This window comes from Vanellus vanellus (genome assembly GCF_965231255.1).
Source record: "Vanellus vanellus genome assembly, chromosome: 2".
NCBI classification, from domain to species: Eukaryota; Metazoa; Chordata; class Aves; order Charadriiformes; family Charadriidae; genus Vanellus; species Vanellus vanellus.
This window is the reverse complement of record NC_138906.1, coordinates 38,312,955-38,333,366: the sequence shown is the minus strand read 5'-3', so window position 1 is coordinate 38,333,366 and position 20,412 is coordinate 38,312,955. Positions and strand designations below refer to the sequence as shown.

General features: G+C 48.6%; 1 protein-coding gene across 3 annotated transcripts; it reads left to right on the top strand.

The window, feature by feature from the left end:
- The first annotated feature begins 618 nt into the window (after nucleotides 1-618).
- HOXA3 (homeobox A3) lies at nucleotides 619-20,050 on the top strand. 3 transcript variants are annotated; one of them, XM_082498930.1, is made up of 3 exons: nucleotides 619-1,117; nucleotides 16,243-16,831; nucleotides 18,292-20,050. In XM_082498930.1, the coding sequence occupies exons 2-3, from the start codon at nucleotides 16,360-16,362 to the stop codon at nucleotides 19,059-19,061; spliced, it is 1,242 nt and encodes a 413-aa protein (XP_082355056.1). In that variant the 5' UTR covers nucleotides 619-1,117; nucleotides 16,243-16,359; the 3' UTR covers nucleotides 19,062-20,050. The 3 variants fall into 3 exon arrangements, with proteins under 3 accessions (XP_082355056.1, XP_082355057.1, XP_082355058.1); XM_082498931.1 differs by lacking the exon at nucleotides 619-1,117 and adding an exon at nucleotides 4,840-4,924; XM_082498932.1 differs by lacking the exon at nucleotides 619-1,117 and adding an exon at nucleotides 8,790-8,841.
- The last annotated feature ends 362 nt before the right edge of the window (nucleotides 20,051-20,412 follow it).

The following is a 20,412-nucleotide window of genomic DNA, read 5'->3' as shown; positions in this document are numbered from 1 at the left end:
GAAAGCCTCGGCAGAAACATGAATTTGCATACAACTCAGGAGGTTTATTTGACCGAGATTGTCGAAATGACTGTGGGAAAATGGGGTTCAAGTGGTTCCAGCTCAGGCTGCGCATCTCGCTGCTTGTAGGCAGCTAAGGAGTGCAGGCAAAAGCGGAGCTGCTGACCGGGAGCCTTGCCCAGGGCTTCCAAAACAGGGAGTAACACTGAGCTGGGTAGGAAAAGCCATGGGAAGGAACTCAAGTGCTAGTAAATCTTCCAGGGAAGGCCTGAAGGCCAAGACTTATTTACTTACCCAAGTACATCCGAGAGGGATTTTTGGAATCAGTGCTTCTCTTTGCTTAAGTGGGGCCGCCAGCACTGCGTGCATCATCACCCCCTGGGTGAGGTAGCACCAGGCCCCAACAATATTACCAGCATCCCTGCCTGGCCAAGGAACACGGATTGTCCCCGAGAAAAATGAAATGTGCCACCGGCAGAACACGTTCAGCCAGTGAGAGGTGGCAGCTGTAAATACCCTCAGCAAACAGCGCTGTCTCCAAACCTGACCAAGGAGCAGGCCTGGAAAGTGTGCTCCTGCTCACATATTGCTGTTTACTAAATCCTGAATTGCCAGCTGCCTCCTTATTAAAGGCGGGGAAAATATAGCTGTTAAGTGAGGTAAATACTATCCACAAGCGTGTAACTCTTCATTTTGTTTATTGCTTGAGAATCCCTCAATATATTTGGAGCCAAAATTAGCACAACCGAGCAAAATTCCATCTGAAATATATTAACTGACAATGCAGGATTTCTTTAGTGTGCAGCCTATGCGTATAAACCTGGTTTGCTCCCATTGTAAAGAGAAATGAAATCACGCTGCAAATAGCAATTTTAGTGAGAATCATTAATCACCTCCTACAATAAATACTTCTTTGTAATTCAACAGCGGTTCTGAAAGGCATTCTCTTGGAAGTCTGTGAAGACGCAAAGGATTTTCCTGGAAAAAAAAAAAAAAAAAAAGTGGTCATATGTAAAGACACAGCATCTTGGCTGTCTGCTAAAAAAATGTACACTCTCTTGCTGGAGATTGAACCGCGGACTGCAAAATACCCCATGGCAGAGTACCGTCGCTTAAGGTAATTTTTCCTTCCCCCCCCCCCCCGCCCCTTCCCCCTCTGCCTGTGCTGGGAGCGGGGCGCTGCTCCCGGGTTGGGAGCCCTCTGCTCCCCGTCCGATACCTCCCGTCTTTACAATAACTTCGAAAATTACATCGTCCAGTTTAAATTCTCGCATTGTGTTCCCTTTGCTAAGGCAACCGGGAGTTCACCGAGAGGACAAATTTTCTATCCCATTAATTGTTTTTTTTAGAGGAGCAGACTGACCCTTCAAACCCTTGACCTTTAAAGACAGTATTCTTTTTAATCCGGCACTTGGACCTAAATGTCTCTTTCTTCCCCTCCCTCTCTCCCGCTCTCCCGGTGTCCCTCACACACGGATTTATCTGCTCTGGCCACAAAGGCGAGTGCGGCCCAAAACGCTGGAAGTGGAAGTTTGTCAATATTTCAAAGAAAGACCAAATCACCTCGGAGTCAATTTGCCGGCCGCAGGGAACGCCACGCCGTTAACCCCGGTACCCACCTCCCCTCCACCCACCAAGAGAAAGGCTTCTTTTCCCAGGTCCCCCTCCTCGTTTCTCCTGCAAGCTCTTGCTATACCTGGTGTTTTATTACACGGAGAACTCGGCTGTGACAAGCGCCTTGTGGTGTTTAATAACTAGAGCCATCCCGCATTGGAGGATTACCCAATGCTGAGACTTTTTTTCCTTTTCCTTTTCTTTTCTTTTTTTTTTTTTTTTTTTTTTTTTCCCTTCCCTTCAGGGTCCCTGCCGTCCCGTGGCCTTCTTTCCCAGTGTTTGTAAACGAGGAAGGGGTGGGGGGAGCCCTCACCCAGGCAGAGATCTTGACAGGCTTGCCATGAAACTCCGGCCCCCTCTCCCCCCCCCCCCCCCCCCCCCGCCCCTGCTCCGCTCTGGGGCCCGATCCGGGAGGCCCCGGGCCCGCCCGCCGTTCCCACACCTCCGCCGGAGCCGGCCAGGCGGCTCAGCCCTGGGGGCCCCCGCACGTCGCGGCCCCGGGGAGGCGGAGGCTCTTGCCGGGTGCGGAGCTTGACGGCTTGACCGGGCCGCGGCGGGGTGGGCCCCCCCTTGGGTGTCGCCCCGGGGCCGTCGCCTCGGGCGCGGCTCTGCGCGGGCTCCCAAGCCCGGCCCACGCGGGTCCCGGAGGGACCGGGGAACTCCGCGTGGGCCGGGGAAGGTCCACGGCCACCTCCCCCCGGCTCCGGGCAGCCCTCCTGGCTCCGCCCGGGCCCGCGGACCGGCAGTGCTGACCCGCGAAGGGCAGCCCGGGGGATTGCCGCCCCTGATGCTCCCCTGTCCCCCTGCCAGCAGCGATCTGAGCTCCCCCCTCCCCCGCTGCAGACAATGAGGACCTGGGTTCAAGTGGCTAATTTGGGGTGCTGGGTGGGTACAAAGCTGCCCCATCTCGCTGTACAGAGCGGGACAAATCCGTGTTATTAATGCCCACGCGCTCTCCCTAGAAATTGAAGAGCTGTCAAAGCCAGCAGAGATTAGGGGACCCAAGTACGAGGATCCCTGCGCTCGCAGATAAAGGTGTTGCGTCTGTTCTGGGGGAGATATTGAAATTTTAATCTTTAGGGTCACGTGACTCATTAAATAATTAATGCAGATAGTCAGGAATGGATCTGTGGCCGTCAGTCCTCACTAGGAGTGATTCTCTCAGAAGTGAAACTCAACTCCTTATTACTGGAGTTTGTTTTTCTTTCTTTCTTTCTTTCTTTTTTTTTTTCCTTAAAAAAAAAAAAACCACCTGATTTATCTTGAAAGATTCTAAACTTCTTAAGCAAGCAGTAGGGTCTGTGTTGGTAAGTAGGTAGTGTGTATTTCTAGCTTGATGACTTTAATTGTTTGTGCTTGCTTTGTCTGCTGAGCATTTGCTTAACAAGTTTAATATTTAGAAATGTTAAATCTTTGTTTTAGCTGCCTTGTGGTCACATTACGGCTTTTGGTGATTAAGTGTTACCGAGGCAAACACATTTGATAATGTTCTAATTCACACTGTGGAAGGCTGGGTGCCACAGTGCAGGAGGACCTGCTTTGTTCAATTTTCCTGGCGTTAATAAATCACCGGCTCCTAATGCAGGGCCAAAAAAGCAATGGAAAGGCAGTGAGCATTGTAAAGGAAAAGTCATGGGCGAATTTCTCTATGACTCATTAGTCTGAACGATTTATGTACGAACTTAAAGTGCTGCAATGAATATTAGAGTTTGGGATAACAACAAATTAAAAAAAAAATGTCATAGCGTTTGTAAAGTGCTTTATTGCTACTTAGCAACTCTTTCAAGAAGCAGCATAGTTTAAAGGACTGTGGCAGTGTAAAATATGGTGGCGTGACTTAATAGCTCCAAAATAAATAACAGAAAGTCGCTGGCACCATTTTCAGATACACGCTCCATATTTAACACGAGTGGGGCAACCCAGTCAGGACACGCTTGATCGATGATTATTGCCGTTTGTAACATGACTATTGATTAGGGCTCAAAACGGCTAAGGTATGAGTTTGATCTTAAAATGCCAGGGGGTTCCCCCTGTGCTGGAGCCGAGTGGAGCGAAAGGTAGAGCTAAGAATAACTCCAGGCAGCAGCGCTCGGGCTCTGCGATTGCAGATTGAACTTTCTATTTTCTTTTGTGTTTGCCAGTAGATTTTAGCAGTCAGCGCACTCAAATTTATGAGAAGGCAATAAACAGCTTAGTAGGCTATTATTGCATGATTTTATGTAGACTGGAGTTCAACACCAAATTTAAAATTATTAGAGTAATTATGGGACTACTAAATTACCAAAGGAAAGTCTCTGCTCGAAAAGTTCTCCCAAGACAGACTTAATATTTCCAGGGCTCAGATGACACCCTTCCGCAAGAACTGTGTTATTTAATTATTAGCATTTACATTTACTGACAATTTTAAAATGCGTTAGATGGCTTTTATTAGCAAGAATGAATACGGGGGGCACATTATTATATCTGACAAATTCATATGTAAACGTGATTCAGTAAGTGGCATGCGAATAATCTGGCTATTGTTTTTCTGTATTGTGCAATATTGTTGATTTTAGGGGAAGAGAAGTCGTCCAGGTTTTTTTCCCTCCTTCAGTGGTTTTCAGTGTGGTTTGGTTTTGTGGTTTTTTTTTTTTGTTTTTTTTTTTTTTTTTTAAGAAGGCTTTGGGCCCGATCCTGGTTCAGTGATGTCAATTGTTAGTCTCGCATTGCGCTAGTGGTGGCAGGATCGGGCCCCGGCTAACCGTTTGAATAAAAGCCCAACCACAATACGACCCGCATGTAAACTGGAACCCTTTCCGCGTTTTATTCAGCAGAGATGAACACCACGAGTTGTGTTTAATGCCTGTTCTTGATTAAATGATCCTAAACAAAGGTTTCCCAGAGGAAAATAAAGCAGACATTCATGTAACAAGAGTTTGGAATGACAATATTTCCAAACACTTGGAGACAGAAGGCATAGCTGTCTACGGGGAAAAAAAAAAAAAAAAAAAAAAAAAAGAACAACACAACCCACAACCGCACGCTTTTATTTCTCAGCTCCCCGTGGTCTTCACCCGGGTGGGAACCCACGCTCCGCGCCGGGAGCCCGCGCCCGCTCCATCCCTGCCCGCCCCGCTCCGGGGCTCTCCCAGCGCACCCGGCAAACCCCGTATTGCCTATGAAGAAGCAAAATACCTCCCCCCGCACTCCCCGGTAAGGCACTGTTTGTTGCTTGTTTACAGGGAGCCCCCCCCCCCCCAAAAAAAAAGCCGCTCGGCCGGGGCGGTGGAAGCCGGGAACGCGTCAGCCCAACTCTGCGCAGCTGGAGGAGGTAAGAGCCGGGAAGCGGCTGGTTTTGCGCCGATCGCAGCTGTAAGAAAGCCATTTGCCTGGTACCTGCATGCAGAACAAGGCTGCTGGAAGGAGATATTTTGTTCTTGTTGTTGTTGTTGTGATAAATATTTAACCTAGCGGGGATTTTTTTTTTTTTCTGGATTGGCTCTATTCATCTTCCGTGGGTGGTGAATGCGCGTGTCTGGGCAGACAAAGAAGTGTACGGGACCTGAGTGATCGCCATCCTTATAAAGGCATTGGGGACAGGAAGGATGCAAAGTCATTTGAAGAGCGAAAGAGGTTGGGAATTTCTTTGTCCCTTCTTAGTTCCTTCCCAAATCAAAGGGGTAAGGCGAGGAAGAGCGGGTTGGAGCCATTTCGGTGTTGAACGGCTTATCGCGGCTGGTTTGTTTGCCTCCTCCTCGAGGAGTTCCGCGGCCAGTCCTGCAAACGTGGAGTTCATGTGGAGCTGTTAGAAAACATGAGTTTTTGTCTGAGCGCATGCACCAGAATGGATCGCGAATAAGTTTCGGGTATTTCGTCTGTCCTGGCCTGCTTTGCGCCGGGCGGAGGTCGGTGTTTGGTGGTTCAGAGTTGCTGGAAGTCCTTCATGCGCTTGGTCCTTTGGCAGGAGAAACGTAATGCTTTTCATAGTGATCATTTTCTTATGCCGGCCGCCGAGAGGGGAGGATTACATAGAATTAGCTCAAATTCCTGCTAGATTTACCTGCTTATTTTTGGACGCTGATGTACAATTAGTATATTTTACTACCTTTTAAAAGCGGCCATAAATTACAGGACTACAAGGGCTCTTTGTGTTGGCTTAATGGGCTGCTTAAATCTTAACTACAAAAAGGCGCTGCAAATGTCTGTTCACGCTTGTGTTAGGAAATGAAAAGCGAAAATACGCTACGGAGGAACCTTCCTCCGGTGGCATGTACCCACAGCATTGCGTGCAGAGATATTTGGGATTCCTTAACGGACCCAACATTGGCAGGCTTAGCTGACTCTGAGCAGAACTTCTTCCACAAGGGCACAGGAGATAGCTCTATTCTTTTTATCTGCTTAGAAATGATCAAAGACCGACTTTATCTGTATCAGACGCACAGACGTAGGTAAACAGCTCTGCGTCCCAGCAGATTTCAGATCTTTCGAGGAAGCGAGGAAATAAATACTTTCATCGTACGGTGATTCCCATGTCGTCTCCACATGGGAGTGATAGGCTTACCTCTTAACGACTGGCATAAGAGTAAACTTGAAAGATAGTAAAAATTCCAAATCTAATAATATTGGAGGTAACTTTAAATAGCATTAATGCTAAGAGTGGCTATTAATGCCAGAGCTGGCACAATGGGTGTCTCTTAATGAAGGCACGTTATGAACTCAGATGTTTGTTGTTACTGAGCCTGGAATTTCAGCTCAGCTCGAAGCCATGTGTATAAAGCACAGAAAAATCAGTAGCAGACCTACTGATAAACTCCACATTTTTCTGCTAGGAACCGTGTTTCAGGTCTCCAAATCATCGAGGTAATAAAACACAATGTTGAATGTCCAACAACAGGAACAAAGCAATATATGGGGTGGCGGGAGAAATCTAGCGTCTGCGACTCGCAAGGCCATTTGAATTTGTATTCGAAAACTCGTAATCACGATACTGCAGCAAAAAAAGCTTTCTCCAAAACCGGCGGAAGGGAATAATTTTCAGCTGCGATCCAGGACAGCATAAAGTTAGGCAGACTCCCCCTTCCGCCCTCCCAAAGTACACCCTGTGGAAGGTATTCACACGTCAAGAAGTTACTTTTCTTAAGAATTAATTAGTTTCCCCACTACATACACGAAGTTAATTGTTAAACAGTAGTTTTAGCATTAACTTGACCATTAATACTAATAAAGATGTTCATAGAAACAGGGTTTTAAAGCCAATAGCCATAGCTAGCGTTAAGGCATTTAAGCTGACTTATGATGGTGATTTATTGCTTTTGTAGTTTCTATTTGCTCAGGACTGTAACTTCTAAAGCCATCTTTCTGCTTTTGACGCAAAGCAGTCGATAACTTTTTACAACAGCCCCAAGAAAGACTTGCTCTGCTTTTTTCAACATCTCCTCCATTCCCCATTAATTTCAGTTTCATTGTTGCAGAAGAACTTCTCTGTGTGTTTCTTTTATGGGTTCTAAAGGCACCGTATTTAAAAGAGCCGTGAATCCATCTCGAGTAAATATCAGCCGTGGTTTACGTTAAGTACGAGAGCTGCGGAGTTACCAGTCGTGCTGATAGTTACAGACTTGGCCATGTCGTGTGTGGCTAGGTATATAGTTTTTATTCCAGTCCTTAGTGAGGGATGATATATGTATACCCTGCTACTAGCTTAGTCACTTCCGTGTGAAAAATTGCAAATTCTTCCTCTGTTGTAATGTCACGCTGACTTTGCTGCAATGTCCACTGCTATACACTATTACTGACGGGTTTCAGTTCCACTGGCCCACTTTTACAGTTGCCCATAACACTAAAAATCACCTTTGAAAAGAAATCTCCTTCCATTCTGTTCAATGAAGTGCAGGTGAAACAGTAAGAGGGGATATACAGTTAGCTGAAAGTTTTCTCCGAGCTCATGGGGGGTGGTGGAAAGGTTTAGGCAAGGATGCAAAATGCTGAAGTCACAAACTGGACTAGGAACAAGTTAAAAGCGTGAACTGTCTGATTTTCTTTGACTCTTTCCAGAAAAGTTATGTGAGTTGAGGGTTTCTTTTGTTTGTTTAGCTTATTGTGTCAACAGCACAAGTTAAACAATCTTACAGGGAAGATGTGGTGTGTTCGCACACAGGCGAAGCTGCCTGGCTTGGGGGCCGCATACAACTTTGCTCTTTTCTTTTTTTCATATTTTTTTTTTTCCCCTAAGGCAGAGAGCTCCCCCTCCCCATTTTTTTTTTTTTTTTCATCGTTAGAAACCTATAATTTTGTGCATCACTCAAACTAGCTGTATAGGAAATGCGTAAGCACAGGTTTAACAGCAAGGTCCCAAAAGATTTTGCAAAATTCAGAGCCACGCCAGTGAAGAAAGGTGTATTCTTCATAGTGTGTTACAAGGACAAAAATCAACTAGCCTCTTAGAAGAGACTCTTTTTTGCCTTTGTCAGGTAATTATAGGTCTTTTTAGTTTCTACAGGAGCCCTGATGTAGCGTGTGGGAGTTGAGCAAGCCCTGTACAATGGCAGGGTAGAGGCGGCTGGGGGTGGGGGGAAGGCTGGTAAGCGTCCCATTTAGAAGGGGGCTGGAAATAATGGTATTGAGATTGGGGCTTTCTTCGGGGGTTGCAAAGGACATGCGAGGTGGAGCAGAGTGGCGGGCCTGGGGAGCAAATGCCGGTTAATTAGGCTAAGTATCAAAGTGCAGCGTAATCACATATTATAAGAATTCCTCTTACCTTCCAATGGGCTTTGTGTAAAGAAATATTGGTGTGGGAGGAAAAAGAATCAAACCAATCTCCCCCCCCTTAGTCATCTGCATTTCTTGGATTTTTTTTTTTTTTTCCCCTCCCTTAAAACTCTTCTTTAACATACTGGGTTAAGGCTTTAAAAAGCAAAGGCTCGCGCTAAGAAACCCTGTTCCTTCAATGATTCCCTATTTCAAATAAAAGGATTTAAGTTGACGTATGACCACGTGAGCACATAATACAGCGCATTATTGTGGCATTTGGAGTGGAGACCCGGTCTGGCTCCGTCTGCGATTACGCTTTTCCAGTTTCTGTTCAGAGCAAGCACTGCTTTCTATTATTTTTTTTTTTTTTCTCCTCCTGCCCCCATCACCGTCCCCGCAAGAGCTGGCCATTTCGCTGACAGCTTTCGTTCCTTATGGAAAGGTTATTGTCGAGCCGAGAGGACGAAATGCTTCGTTAGAAAGGATGGATTTTATTTTAAGGTATTTCCGTTGATTGTTCATTTATGTGGTGAGTTATTGCTGTTCGAGGCAAAGGTCAGTGGCAGAGGCTGGAGTGAGTGCGTGTGTGTGCGTGCGGGTGTGTGTGCACCCGGAGCCAGGCTGCTTCCCCCTTTGTTTCAATTTGCTGCGGTAAATATTCAACTCTCCCCTCGCAGCGAGCAGAGCAGGGAGAGTTTGCTTCTTTATTTATTTTTCTCCATAGAGATCCCACACTGCTGTTGATGGCCAGCTGCCTCAGCTCCAGCCCCTCGATTGCCATCTTATCATTATTTATGATCGGCTAGAGATGGGAAGCCTCTTTTATTGTCGTGTTTGGATTTTTTCCCCCACCTTAATTTTATTTTATTATTTTATTTTATTTGTGTGTTTGTTTATTTATGTATTTGGGGAAGTCGGAGAAAACGATACGGAGGAGGGGTTGGGGTGGGTGGGTGGGTGGGAAGGGATGCTCCTCGGTCGGGGTCGTGCTCGAGTGTGTGGCGGCGGCGGCGGTTGTTGTTTTATGGGTGTTTGTTCGGCCGCCGCCGCTCCGTAAATCGATGAGTATGCGATCGTGCTGCCATTTTATTTATGATGCTTTAGCGGTACTTTGTTTCCCGGGCGCGGAGGGCTGCATGGGCGCTCAGCTCTGTGGCAAAGCTTCCCCTTCCCAAATGAGCCAAGGGGCTCCTCTTTATTTCTCCGTGGTGAGAAGGAGCTGAACCAAGAGCCGACCATGGCTTCTAACAATAAATCAGCCTTGGAAATGTGGGCTGTTTTTTTTTTTTTCCTCTTTCTCTGAAAGGGGATCTGGAAAGCGAGAATAAAAAGGGGAGGAGTGGGAATTATCTTGTAGGAGAACGTATAGTAGTCCTAAATTCATATCTATACCGTCGTTTACATAAATACAGGTATATCCATACGTATAATTATGCATGTATTTGCATACACTTATAAATACGTGTGCGTAGCTATACATAAAGAATGCACTTTAAAAGGCGAAAATGAAAGATTACTTGGCTACCCAAGGAGGGCAAAATGCTATTTAAAACGACATTTCCCCGGTGTGTCCCAGTTTTGGGAATGGTCGGAGCGCTGGGGCTCTCTTTCCTCCGGTTCTCTCCGCGTCCCTCGCCTATTCCTGCTGTACCATTTTGTGCCCAGTTACCGGGTGCGTGTAATTACTCATCTTCTAAAGGATCAGAAGGAGAGGGAGAGAGGTAGAAGAGCGAACTATGATAAAAAGTCCGTTGAAAACGAAAAAAATAAATAATGGTTATTTCACTCGGAGCTATTCGCGGCCGTTCTGCAGAGACCCTGCAGGGAGGAGGTGTTGGGGCTGTTTTCTCGCTTTCCTGCTCTTTAAGCCGCTCTCAGAGCAGAACTGACCCAAAGAAATGCTATTTCCCCTTCTTGCCATACTGAAGCACGTTGTCCTTTCTTAGACCCGGCGTCTCCCTTTCTTCGGAGAGGGGAGGAGAGCTGTTTCGCTCCCAGCTGTGCGTCTAAAAGCCAAGGTTGGATTTGCCGTATTTTGAAATGGGCCAAAACGCGCCTCAGAAATAAAGCGCAAGCTTTAATTGCAGCTCAATTACTTGGCAGCCTTTCCTCTGATTTATGACCCAGTTCTGATGCATATTGACCCAGTTAAAACACTCATAAATAATACAGTCCCGGTCTAGAGCAAAAGAAAGGAAGAAGAGTTTTGGAGGAGAGGGGGATTTCGGCGAGTTATGTAAATAACCTCAGTCTGCTGGGCAAATAGCAAAGAGTCCGTTGCCATTCTTTAGTGTTAAAGAATATAAACAATAATCCAGATTAACCGCTGTTTGCTTCTATAGTCCTGTCCTTCTCTAAGGCGGCTAATGTCCCCTCCTAACATTTTAACGACTTGGACAGGCACCACTTCTAGAATTGGTCCCCTTCTCCAGCAACTCCCCGCCTTGCTATTTCATCCCTAAGAGATCCCCACAAATCAGCCTTGAATTATGGTGCTGCCTGCTTCCATTTCGGAGCATCCAAGGACAAAGCGCTTTACAGGCATTATTTTATTCGGCAACTAAGAGTAATCTTACGAAAGGCGGGGGGGTGGGGGAGTTCCGCGAAGTGGGACCTTTCGGGAAGAAAAAGCAGCCCTTTCGTGTCCCGGGAATCAGCCCGAAATGCTGTCCGTCCCTCCCCGAGCTGAGCCCTATCCGCTCTCCGCGGAATGGAGCAGAAAGAAAATATTCGGCCTCTGGGACGGAAAGATAGATAAAAGCAGCGGGGATCTGCGCGTTGGGACACTTATCCCGACATCATAGGAGACATTAAAAAAAATAATCATCTTCTCATGTTTAAAATGACCTCTTTGGGGAGAGAGGGGGCGTGGGGAAACGGGACTAACAGGCGAAATCTCGCAAAATACTCTTTACAGGCAGTAAGACGAATGGAGGAAACACTTCAGTGTTCCAATGAACCACTTCGGTTCTCTCGATTAAAGTGTCTTGCAAATCCCTTCAGTTTTAGAAAGACACCCACCCTACCCGCCGCCCTCCCTCCCCCCCCGTCCCCGCTCTTAGATACAGACATGTAGTCAGAATATCCCGCTGAAGATCCCTCCAAACTTTAAACGCGCTCCTAGGAAAAGACGGCCCAGGCTTTCGGCAGGGCTCCCCAAACCGGCAGGCTCCCCGGCGTCCGCAGGTTCCTGCAGTCCCCTGCTCGCTCTCCCTTGCCAAATCCTCCTCTCCAGTCCGGGGGGGCTCCGTCGGGGCGCAGCGCTGCCTCTCGCTATTTGGTCGGGCAAGAGGGCGAATGGCAGATCAGCAGTTTCAGAAGAAAGTGTGGGGTTGATTATTGACTAAAAAGACTTTTTTTTTTTTTTTTTTTCCTTCCGATGCAACATTCAAGGGTTTGTTTGAAGCAAAACGCATACGCGGGATTTTTCCCTCTCCTCTCCTCCTACGCTGCCCGCTTCCCCTTTCATGTGGTGCCTTCTCACTTATGCCATAAGGAGCAAGTGTTTTCTGTTTTAGTGCTCTGTTTACAGCTTTGGTGCATGAAGTCATAAATCTTGCATAGCCATAAATGACAAAAACCATTGGTATGCGTAAGAGGCCACCCCAGCCTTATAGTGCTTTTTATTTCTCGCTTCCCCCTCGCTTTGTTTGTGCTTTAAGATGACGCCGGGCTCCCTCGTGCTTTAAACGGACTAGTTATATTTTTAATGCCTTAATTAACGAAGTAACGTCAAATTTACACCTAGGCATTTTTCGGAGCCTCCGTTTATTGCACGGAGCCCATAGTCCAGCTACCGGGGGCTGCAACTTTATTTAAGTTCTCGTTTGTACGGTCGCTGCCGTGGTTCTGTTGCAGGGAAAGGGGGGGAACACCACCCCCCAAAAAACCCAGGGCACTGGAGAAAGAGGCGAGCGCCTTCCTCAGCGCTGCCGGGGAGCCGGAGGTGAAGGCGAGCTGTGCGGCGCCGGGCCCGCGTCCACGCGGGGGGCTGCGGGCACCCCGACCCGCCTGTGCAGCACATGTGTGCGTGTTTGAGCGCCTCTGTGCCCGTCCCGGGCGCTGGGGATATTTGGGAGGCGGGGGGGTGTCTGTGTGTACATCTGTGTGTGTGTGCGCTCACGCATGCATGAGTTAATAATTAGTAACTCTAATGATTTCCAGCGTGGCTCTGAAAGCATTGCCCAGAGCGGGGATCCTGGTGGGCTTCTGTCGGCTCTCCGGACCCAGCCCCAGCTCGCCGGCCTTTGGTCCCCTCCCTGGGACTCAGCCAGGGCTTTGCGGGGCTCCCGGCGGCGGGGAGAGGCAGAGGGGCTATTCCGCAGTCACCTCCCAAGCCCACCGGTAAGAGGGACAAACCCAGCCCCCCCCCCCCTCAGCAGCACCCCCGGAGGCTGGTGAGAGCGACCCTTTGTGAGCGCCGTTTGTCTTCATTAGCATAATTTTCCTGGACTTTGGTGACGCCCGGGTGCGGGGGGGGGGCCGCACTCCTTCACTGCCGCGGTCCTCCGCTCCCTCCCCAGCCCCCACCCTGCCCCAGGCTTCCCCAGGCGGCCGCCTTTCTTTCTTCCTATTTTTTTTTTTTCTTTTTCCTTCTCTTTTTTTTTTTCTTTTTTCTTTTTTTCCCCTCCACTCCCCCCCTCCCTCCTTTCTCCTTTCCTCTCTCTCCATCCCTTCCCACAGCAGCCCTGGGAAACATCCTCGTCCTCCGTGCCCCGCGCAGGAGGAGCCCGGCACGCCGGGGACCGGCTCGGGGCAGGGTGGGCAGCCTGAAACGGGAGGGGAGCGGGGAAGGCGGGTGTCCGGAGGCACCGTCCCCATCCCGTGCGGGGCAGGGCTCACCCCTCCCGGCCGGGGGATATCGGCTGCGGAGGAGCTGAGCCGGTGCCCACCCCCACGGCCGCAGGGACCGGGCTGGGGCAGACACAGCTCCTGCTCCTTGGGCTGTATCGCCTCCAAAAAAAAAAAAAAAAAAAAAAAAAAGAGAGAGAGAGAGAGCATGCTGGCTTCCGCCTCAGTCGTCAGAAGTTAAGGTAAGCAGGCCACAAATACGCTGCTATCAGTCGTGAATGGCGGAGTTTATGTCCCAGTGATTTATGACCGTAGACTTAAATGTCGGTTCAAGAAGAGTTCACAAGCTGGGGCTTCCTTCCAGGCAGTGACTGATACCCTTACACTTCGTGTTCAGGCAGCTCTCTCTCCTCTCCCCCCCCTCCCCCCCCCCTCCCTTACCCCCCCTACCTTCTCTCAACTTTGTCTTTATCTTTCAGGAAATCTTTCGGGGGGTGCCTGGTTTTGCGTCCTAGAGCCATAGTTTGGGGCTCGGCTGGGAGTTACAGGGCAAAGATTTGGTGTGCTTGGGAAGGGGGGAGGCGGAGGGAAGGAGAGGGTAGAGGAGAGCTGAAGTGGGGAGTGGGGGAAACGGGGGGGGACTTGCTTCCCCCAAGCAGCCTTCATCTGCTGTCTCCGGGCTGTCTGAGTGTGGGGAGAGAAGTTGGTAAAAGACAGAGAGGTGTATTGCACAAATGGAGACGGTGCCGATTAAACGGGCACTGGAAAAATTGGGGGCCCATCTGTGTTTGTGAGACCTGGCCTTTTGTCTCCGAGGGGGAGAGGAGAGCTCTTCCCATCCCAGGCACTGGCTGGGGTGGCAAACTTCTCTCCCCCCCCACCCCCCCCGCCGACCCCTCCGTGATCGTTGTCGCTCTTAATCCCGCTATTCCCGCTTTCGCCAGGAATGGCCGAGCTCTCCTCAGGTTACCCCCTCTTCTCTATAACTTTGTAGGAAGTGATTAACTTGGCGAAGCCAAAGGCGGGAGCTGATTTTTTTTTTTTTTCCCCTTTTCCTTGCTGGCAGGCGGCCGAAGCTTCAATAATATTTTGCCTTCCGAGTAAAGTTGCCTATTGTCTGCGGGCAGGCGGCTGCGGGAGCAGCGGGCTCCGCATCCCGGCTCAGCCGCTGCCCGTCCTGCCTGCGCCAGCAAACTTCCGAGCGGCCAGGGGAAGGCGAAATATTTGATGTCGCGATCATGAAAGGCGGGTGCCTCTCTAAAATCACCGCTGGCTCGTTATTTCCTCTTTCTCCTCTGGTAGTGGTGTCTATATTCTCTCTTTCAAAGGAATTGAGAAAAATCACACCAGGCCTCGATAGCATCAGGAAGGAGAGGCGAGGAGCTGGAAATTGTGTGCGCGCCTCAGATCTCAATTGGCTTATTAGCTTAATAACATCCAAAGACGCTTGATTAGTGCAATAACAGGGTAGCCGCCCTGCTGTAGGTGTGTTACCTTCATTTTGTTACGATCTAACAAAGGCAATACTGTTTTCTAAGAACTTGTATAACTTGAAAGGCGTAGAATGAGCTCGTTTGGTGCATGTGTTGTGTAAGGCTTTTCGCCCCTAAGCATTTGTCCTCGTTAGATGTTTGGGGGGAAAATATCCAGCTGCTTAAGTACAGGGAAAGTGGCAAAAGAAACGAGAGCTCTTCTGATCCAAAAAGATGTGGTTGTGTGGTTGTTTGTCAGCAAGGGAGTAGGGGGACCGTGAGGAAAACACTTTAATTTCTGAGAACAATGTGAATGCGGGTGGAAAGAGGTCCTAGATCGGAGATTAAGCACAGGTCTCCGCTCTCATTAATGCGGGCGATTCTTTAACTGGTTGTTTTCAGGCAGGTAACCAGCAAACCTTAATCTGGGGGGAAAAAAAATCCAAGGAAGAAAGGACAGGGGACAAAAAGAAAGGGGGGAGAAAGGGATTCGCCCGGGCAGGAGAAGCATTCTCTGGGTTTGTGTCCACCCTCTCCCCAGCCAAGTGACCCTCATACATCAAATTACATAGCAGTTTCCAAGACAGAACCTATTATCGCTAAGTTGGAAGGAAAGTTCAAGCCGTGGTCATGGAGATGAACGCTGGTTTTTCAGGTTCCTGGTGTGTTTTTTTCCCCCAATCCATCATGTTTTAACAGGTAGGATCTGGCTGATTCCACGAAAAGTTAGTGTCTTGAAAATAACTGCTGAAAAAAACAAACTAACAACCGCCAAAGCGCCCGACTTGCCTCTGCTGGCCTCCCTCAAGGGGCTTCGCGCGGCGCCGGGCGCAGCCGAGGCTGCGGACGCGTTCGCGGGTGGAAGGCGGGCGTGGGGGGTGCGTGGGGCGGCCCCGGTTGCGCTGCGGGGGCCGAGCGGGAGCCGCTGCGGGCAGCTGCCGGCGCTCGCCCGGGCAGAAACCGCTGCTGCCGGGGTGCGTGACCTGGGCGGCTCGGGGTGATGTGCGAGCACGGAGGGGAGAAGGCGCTGGCTTTGTTTATTTTCCTATCGGGCATTTCATAGACAAGCCAAAATCCGTCGCTTGGGATCAGGGTGTGTAAATATCCCTGGCTAGGAAACCCTTCCACCCCGCTCCTGCCCCCTGCCACACGTAGACAGGAACAATCTCATGTATTTCTTTGAAGTTGTATGCAGAGCTGTAACCTGGAGAGAAAGGCTAAAAATAAAACGACGCTGGTTACAGGAAAGGGTTTGATCCTGGAGCTGGAATGAAGGAACAGCCCAGCCCCTTCGCATTACTGATTCCTCGATCACCCTTATCTCAGAGACTGGTATTAAAACAGCCTCTTGGTGATAAACGATCAACCCCCTTGCAGTGTGGTGCCCTGCTCTGTTTCTTAAAAAGAAAGAAAGAAAAAATCCTAGAAAGCCCCTATCCCGGTGCAGTAAAGCACATATTTGTAGCTGCCAGTAAACCCAGGCAGCTTTTATATCGAAATGCTCTGCGCCTGAGGCCAAGTCATGCTGCTAAATATTGCTGACCACTTTTTCTTTTATGGCTTTCATGTCACTTAGCTATTGAAAGTAAGATGGATTTGTACCATTTCTTCACCCTGCTCTGCTCTCCCCACACCCCAGGTCTGCCCGGAGAGGCCATTGGAGGAAGAGCGCCACGTGACAGAGGGGTGCCAATGTTATTCTCCAAGGGTGTCAAGACCCTGTCAGTTTGCGAAATAAATATTGGGAAACAACGAAATGCAAAAAGCGACCTACTACGACAGCTCTGCAATCTATGGTGCCTACCCCTACCAAGGAGCAAATGGTTTCACTTATAATACGAGTCAGCAGCAATATCCTCCATCTTCATCACTTGTGGAAACTGAGTACCACCGCCCTGCCTGCTCCCTCCAGTCCCCCGGCAGCTCCGTGTCCCACCACAAGGCCAATGACATCAGTGAGAGTTGCATGAGGACCCTCCCCAGCCAGCCTCTCCAGCCCCCCGGCCTCGCCGACCCGCAGGCCCCGCCGCAACCGCCTCCGGCCCAGCAGGCACAACCTCCACCTCCGTCCTCCGCCTCACCATCTCAAAATGCCAGCAGCAACCCTGCCCCGGCCAACCCCACCAAGAGCCCGGCTCTTAACTCGCCCACCATGTCCAAACAAATATTCCCGTGGATGAAAGAGTCTCGGCAAAACACAAAGCAGAAAAACAGCAGTTCCAGTTCAGGTATGAAACATGCTCTCCCCTCTCTCTGGGTACCCCTGGGCTGGCCACGCATCTGGGAGAAGGGCAGGGCACCCACCTTCACTTCGGGGCGGGGAGGGAGGGGGCTCTTTTCCTCTCCAAGCTGACTCCCTTGAACCGTTGGAAAGGAGTTCCCACTGCTTCCAAGGGGAGCTCAGGGAACAAACCGCCTCCTGCAAAACTTTCCCAGCCTTGCAGGATGGGTCCGAAGTGATTTTGTTTCCTAGTGGCTAAGCCACTTGTGCCCTCCTGCATCTATCACATTTCCTAGGTAATCCCCCCTCCAGTAAATCATGTCAGTGTGGAGCAGCCCAGGCCTTAAGCCAGAGGCCTGTCCCGAGTACTTTGTTGGCACAGTGCTGTTAGATTAATAAGACAGTGACCTATCTCTGCTGAAGTGTAACAGGAATAAAATAGCTCATAATCACGTGCAGGCAGGATCAATGCCCTGCATGCAGTCAGAACCTCTTTCTATTTTAACAAGTTGATTGGCAAAGTTACAAGCCTGGTAAACAAAAATCATTCTCGAGTGCCATAAACTTCAGCCCATAAAATATTATTTGAGGGGTGGAAGTGTATATTAACACTTTTATTACTCAAGGAAACCCAAATTGATAACACCAGTGCTAGCTCCAATGCCCAGGAGTTGGGCTTATATTAACCTCTTCCTCTTTATCTCTTAAATGTGCTTTGGAAATAGAGTCCAAAACTTTAGCAAATGTCTTCACCGGTCTGCTTTTTAAAGCCCTAGTAACGTTGCTGTTTACAGCCTTCTGTATCACGACACTTTTTTTTTTTTTTATTAAAAAGCAGTAACATATAAATATGTCTGTATGCCTATATGCAAGCCTAGCTACCGTATGTTGTTCTTATGTATATTATACTTCCCAATCACTACCGCATGTTTATGCTATATGCTAGATGTGATAGAAACACTATCCTGTCAATTCTATGCTTATATGTTATAATGTTATATTGTAGATACCTAACTTTTGGGCATCTCTAGATGATGCGTATATATCAGGTTTTTTGGAAGAAGAGGGCTGCAGGTCTTTAGAGCAATGGAGAACAGCTAGTTCTTGAAGACCCAGACCCCACTATGTTAGCAGATCCATAGGTTCACCTTCAGAGTTTCTAAACCCCGCTGTGTTGCCCTGAACCTTTCTTATTCCTTTATGCAAAGCTCAAAATATGTTGTATGCTGTCATTCTTAAGGGAAGGAAGTATAGTCATATAGTGCTGCTAATGAGCTGGAGGAAACTATCAAGACTTATAGGTTGGCATGACTGAGCTAGTGCCATGGAGGAGTACTCGTTGCACATGTGGGTGTCCATCTCACATCCGAGAGATGGACTCTCCAGGTGCTGGTGTTGCCGGCTGTTGTCTCTGGTTGTGTGTTTGGGTTCACCATGCTGATTGTGTTCTTTGTGTGATTTACATAGGTGAGAGTTGTGCTGGTGATAAAAGCCCCCCGGGGCAAGCCTCCTCTAAGCGAGCCCGTACAGCTTACACAAGTGCCCAGCTGGTAGAACTGGAAAAGGAGTTCCACTTCAATAGGTACCTTTGCAGGCCACGAAGGGTAGAGATGGCTAATTTGCTCAATCTCACAGAAAGACAGATCAAAATCTGGTTCCAGAACCGCAGAATGAAATACAAAAAGGATCAAAAGGGCAAGGGCATGATGACCTCTTCAGGAGGACAGTCCCCAAGCAGAAGCCCTGTCCCTCCAGCTGCTGGGGGATACCTAAACTCTATGCATTCTTTAGTAAACAGTGTCCCCTATGAGCCCCAGTCGCCTCCGCCATTTAATAAGCCTCATCAAAACACCTATGGCATCCCTGCATCGTACACCGCTCCTCTTAATAATTGCCCACCTCCTCAAAAGAGATACACGGGGACGGCAGCTGTGACACCTGAATATGATACTCATCCTCTTCAAGGCAACGGTTATGGGAATCCACATATACAGGGAAGCCCCGTCTATGTAGGGGGCAACTACGTGGAGACCATGACCAATTCTGGGCCGTCCATCTTTGGTCTAACTCATCTCCCTCATCCTCCCTCTGCCAACATGGACTACAGTGGGGCTGGGCCGATGGCCAACAATCACCACCATGGACCTTGCGATCCACACCCAACATACACAGACCTTACCGCTCACCATCCTTCTCAGGGAAGAATTCAGGAAGCGCCCAAACTCACCCATCTGTAAGAGACAGGAGTCACTAAGTGGAACACCAAGCCCCCAACTTTTGGAAAGTACTCACCCCTTCCCTTCTCTCTCTCTCCTCCTCCCATGTGCCCTCTCCTCCCCTTCCTGTTTCTTTTGTTTGTTTTGGTTTGTTTTGTTTCCTTTGGTAAAAGCGTTTTCTAGTTTATGTGACGTAGCAATATTTGTTGCTTGAATTGCTCTATAGTTTCACTAGTGGATATTTATCTTCTTGAACTGTAGCCTTGTGTCTCACTTTGGGAGTATGCAGAGGCTTTATACTTTACCTTCTACACTTTTATCAAAACAGGGTATATGAACAAATTTTCTATAAAAGGAATTCTTAAATGTGAATTTGTTCATACATGATTGATCCCACGGGGAAGCAATTTTTTTTATTGCACTTCTTTTAAATAGCGAGAAAGACATCAAAAGCGCTTGGACAGGGACTCCCTGGACAATTATTAATACGTGTAAGTCTTTCAATGTGTGTATGCTGGTGAACATTCAGATTTATTTATATTTTTTTTTTGCAAACATTGAATAATCTAAGTGTTTAAAATTTTATTTATCCCCATTTGTTCATATTTATATATATATAAAAAATCTGTACCCTGAATATTCAGGAGGTATTTACCTGGCCATATGTTAGATGGCGTATCGGCACGCATAGGAAATATCATTTGAAAGGAAACTATAACTCCGTTTATTAAAAATGGTAATAACGATGATGATGACGATGCAATAAAATCTGGGAAAAAAGATCACAGTTTGAATACTTTATGCTTGTAACATCCAGCTAGGCGGAAAGCGTGTGAAGCTGAAAAGGCTAGATTTGTTTTGAAAGTTATACATTCCTTGCTGCTCACGTACTGAAATAAAAAAAAAAAAAAGAAATAAAGTTTTTATTCTGAATAATAAAGAGTTAAGAACATGTTCTTCGCAGCGCAGGGGAAGGGAGAGCCCTTCATGACGTGGGGAGTTGGGAAACTCGTCTGTAAACTCACACGAGGATCTGCTCGCCCACTCGAAGGGCCCCGGGACGCCTTTTCAGCATTTCATAGGCAGGAAGAGGGATTTTTTGGTTTTTTTTTGTTTGTTTGGTTGGTTGGTTTGGTTTGTTGGTGGCTTTCGCCCCCCCTCCCTCCCTCCCCCCGGAGGGTTTTCACGGCCCGCGGCCCGGCCGCCTCCTCCTGCCCCCGCTGCGCGGTGCCCGCCCGGTGCGGAGGACAGGCGGGCGCGGATCGCCCCCTCCCCGCCCCGGGGCTCCGGTGGGGGACCGGTGGCGGAGCAGCGCGGGGACCGTCCCCTGCCTCCCTGGGCAGGCCAGCCGTGTGTGTGTGTGAAGCACATG

Coding starts and splice junctions, on each gene's coding strand:
- HOXA3 (XM_082498930.1), top strand. CDS start 16,360: ATGCAAAAAGCGACCTACTACGACAGCTCTGCAATCTATGGTGCCTAC. Junction 16,832..18,291: donor AAACAGCAGTTCCAGTTCAG/GTATGAAACATG, acceptor TGATTTACATAG/GTGAGAGTTGTGCTGGTGAT.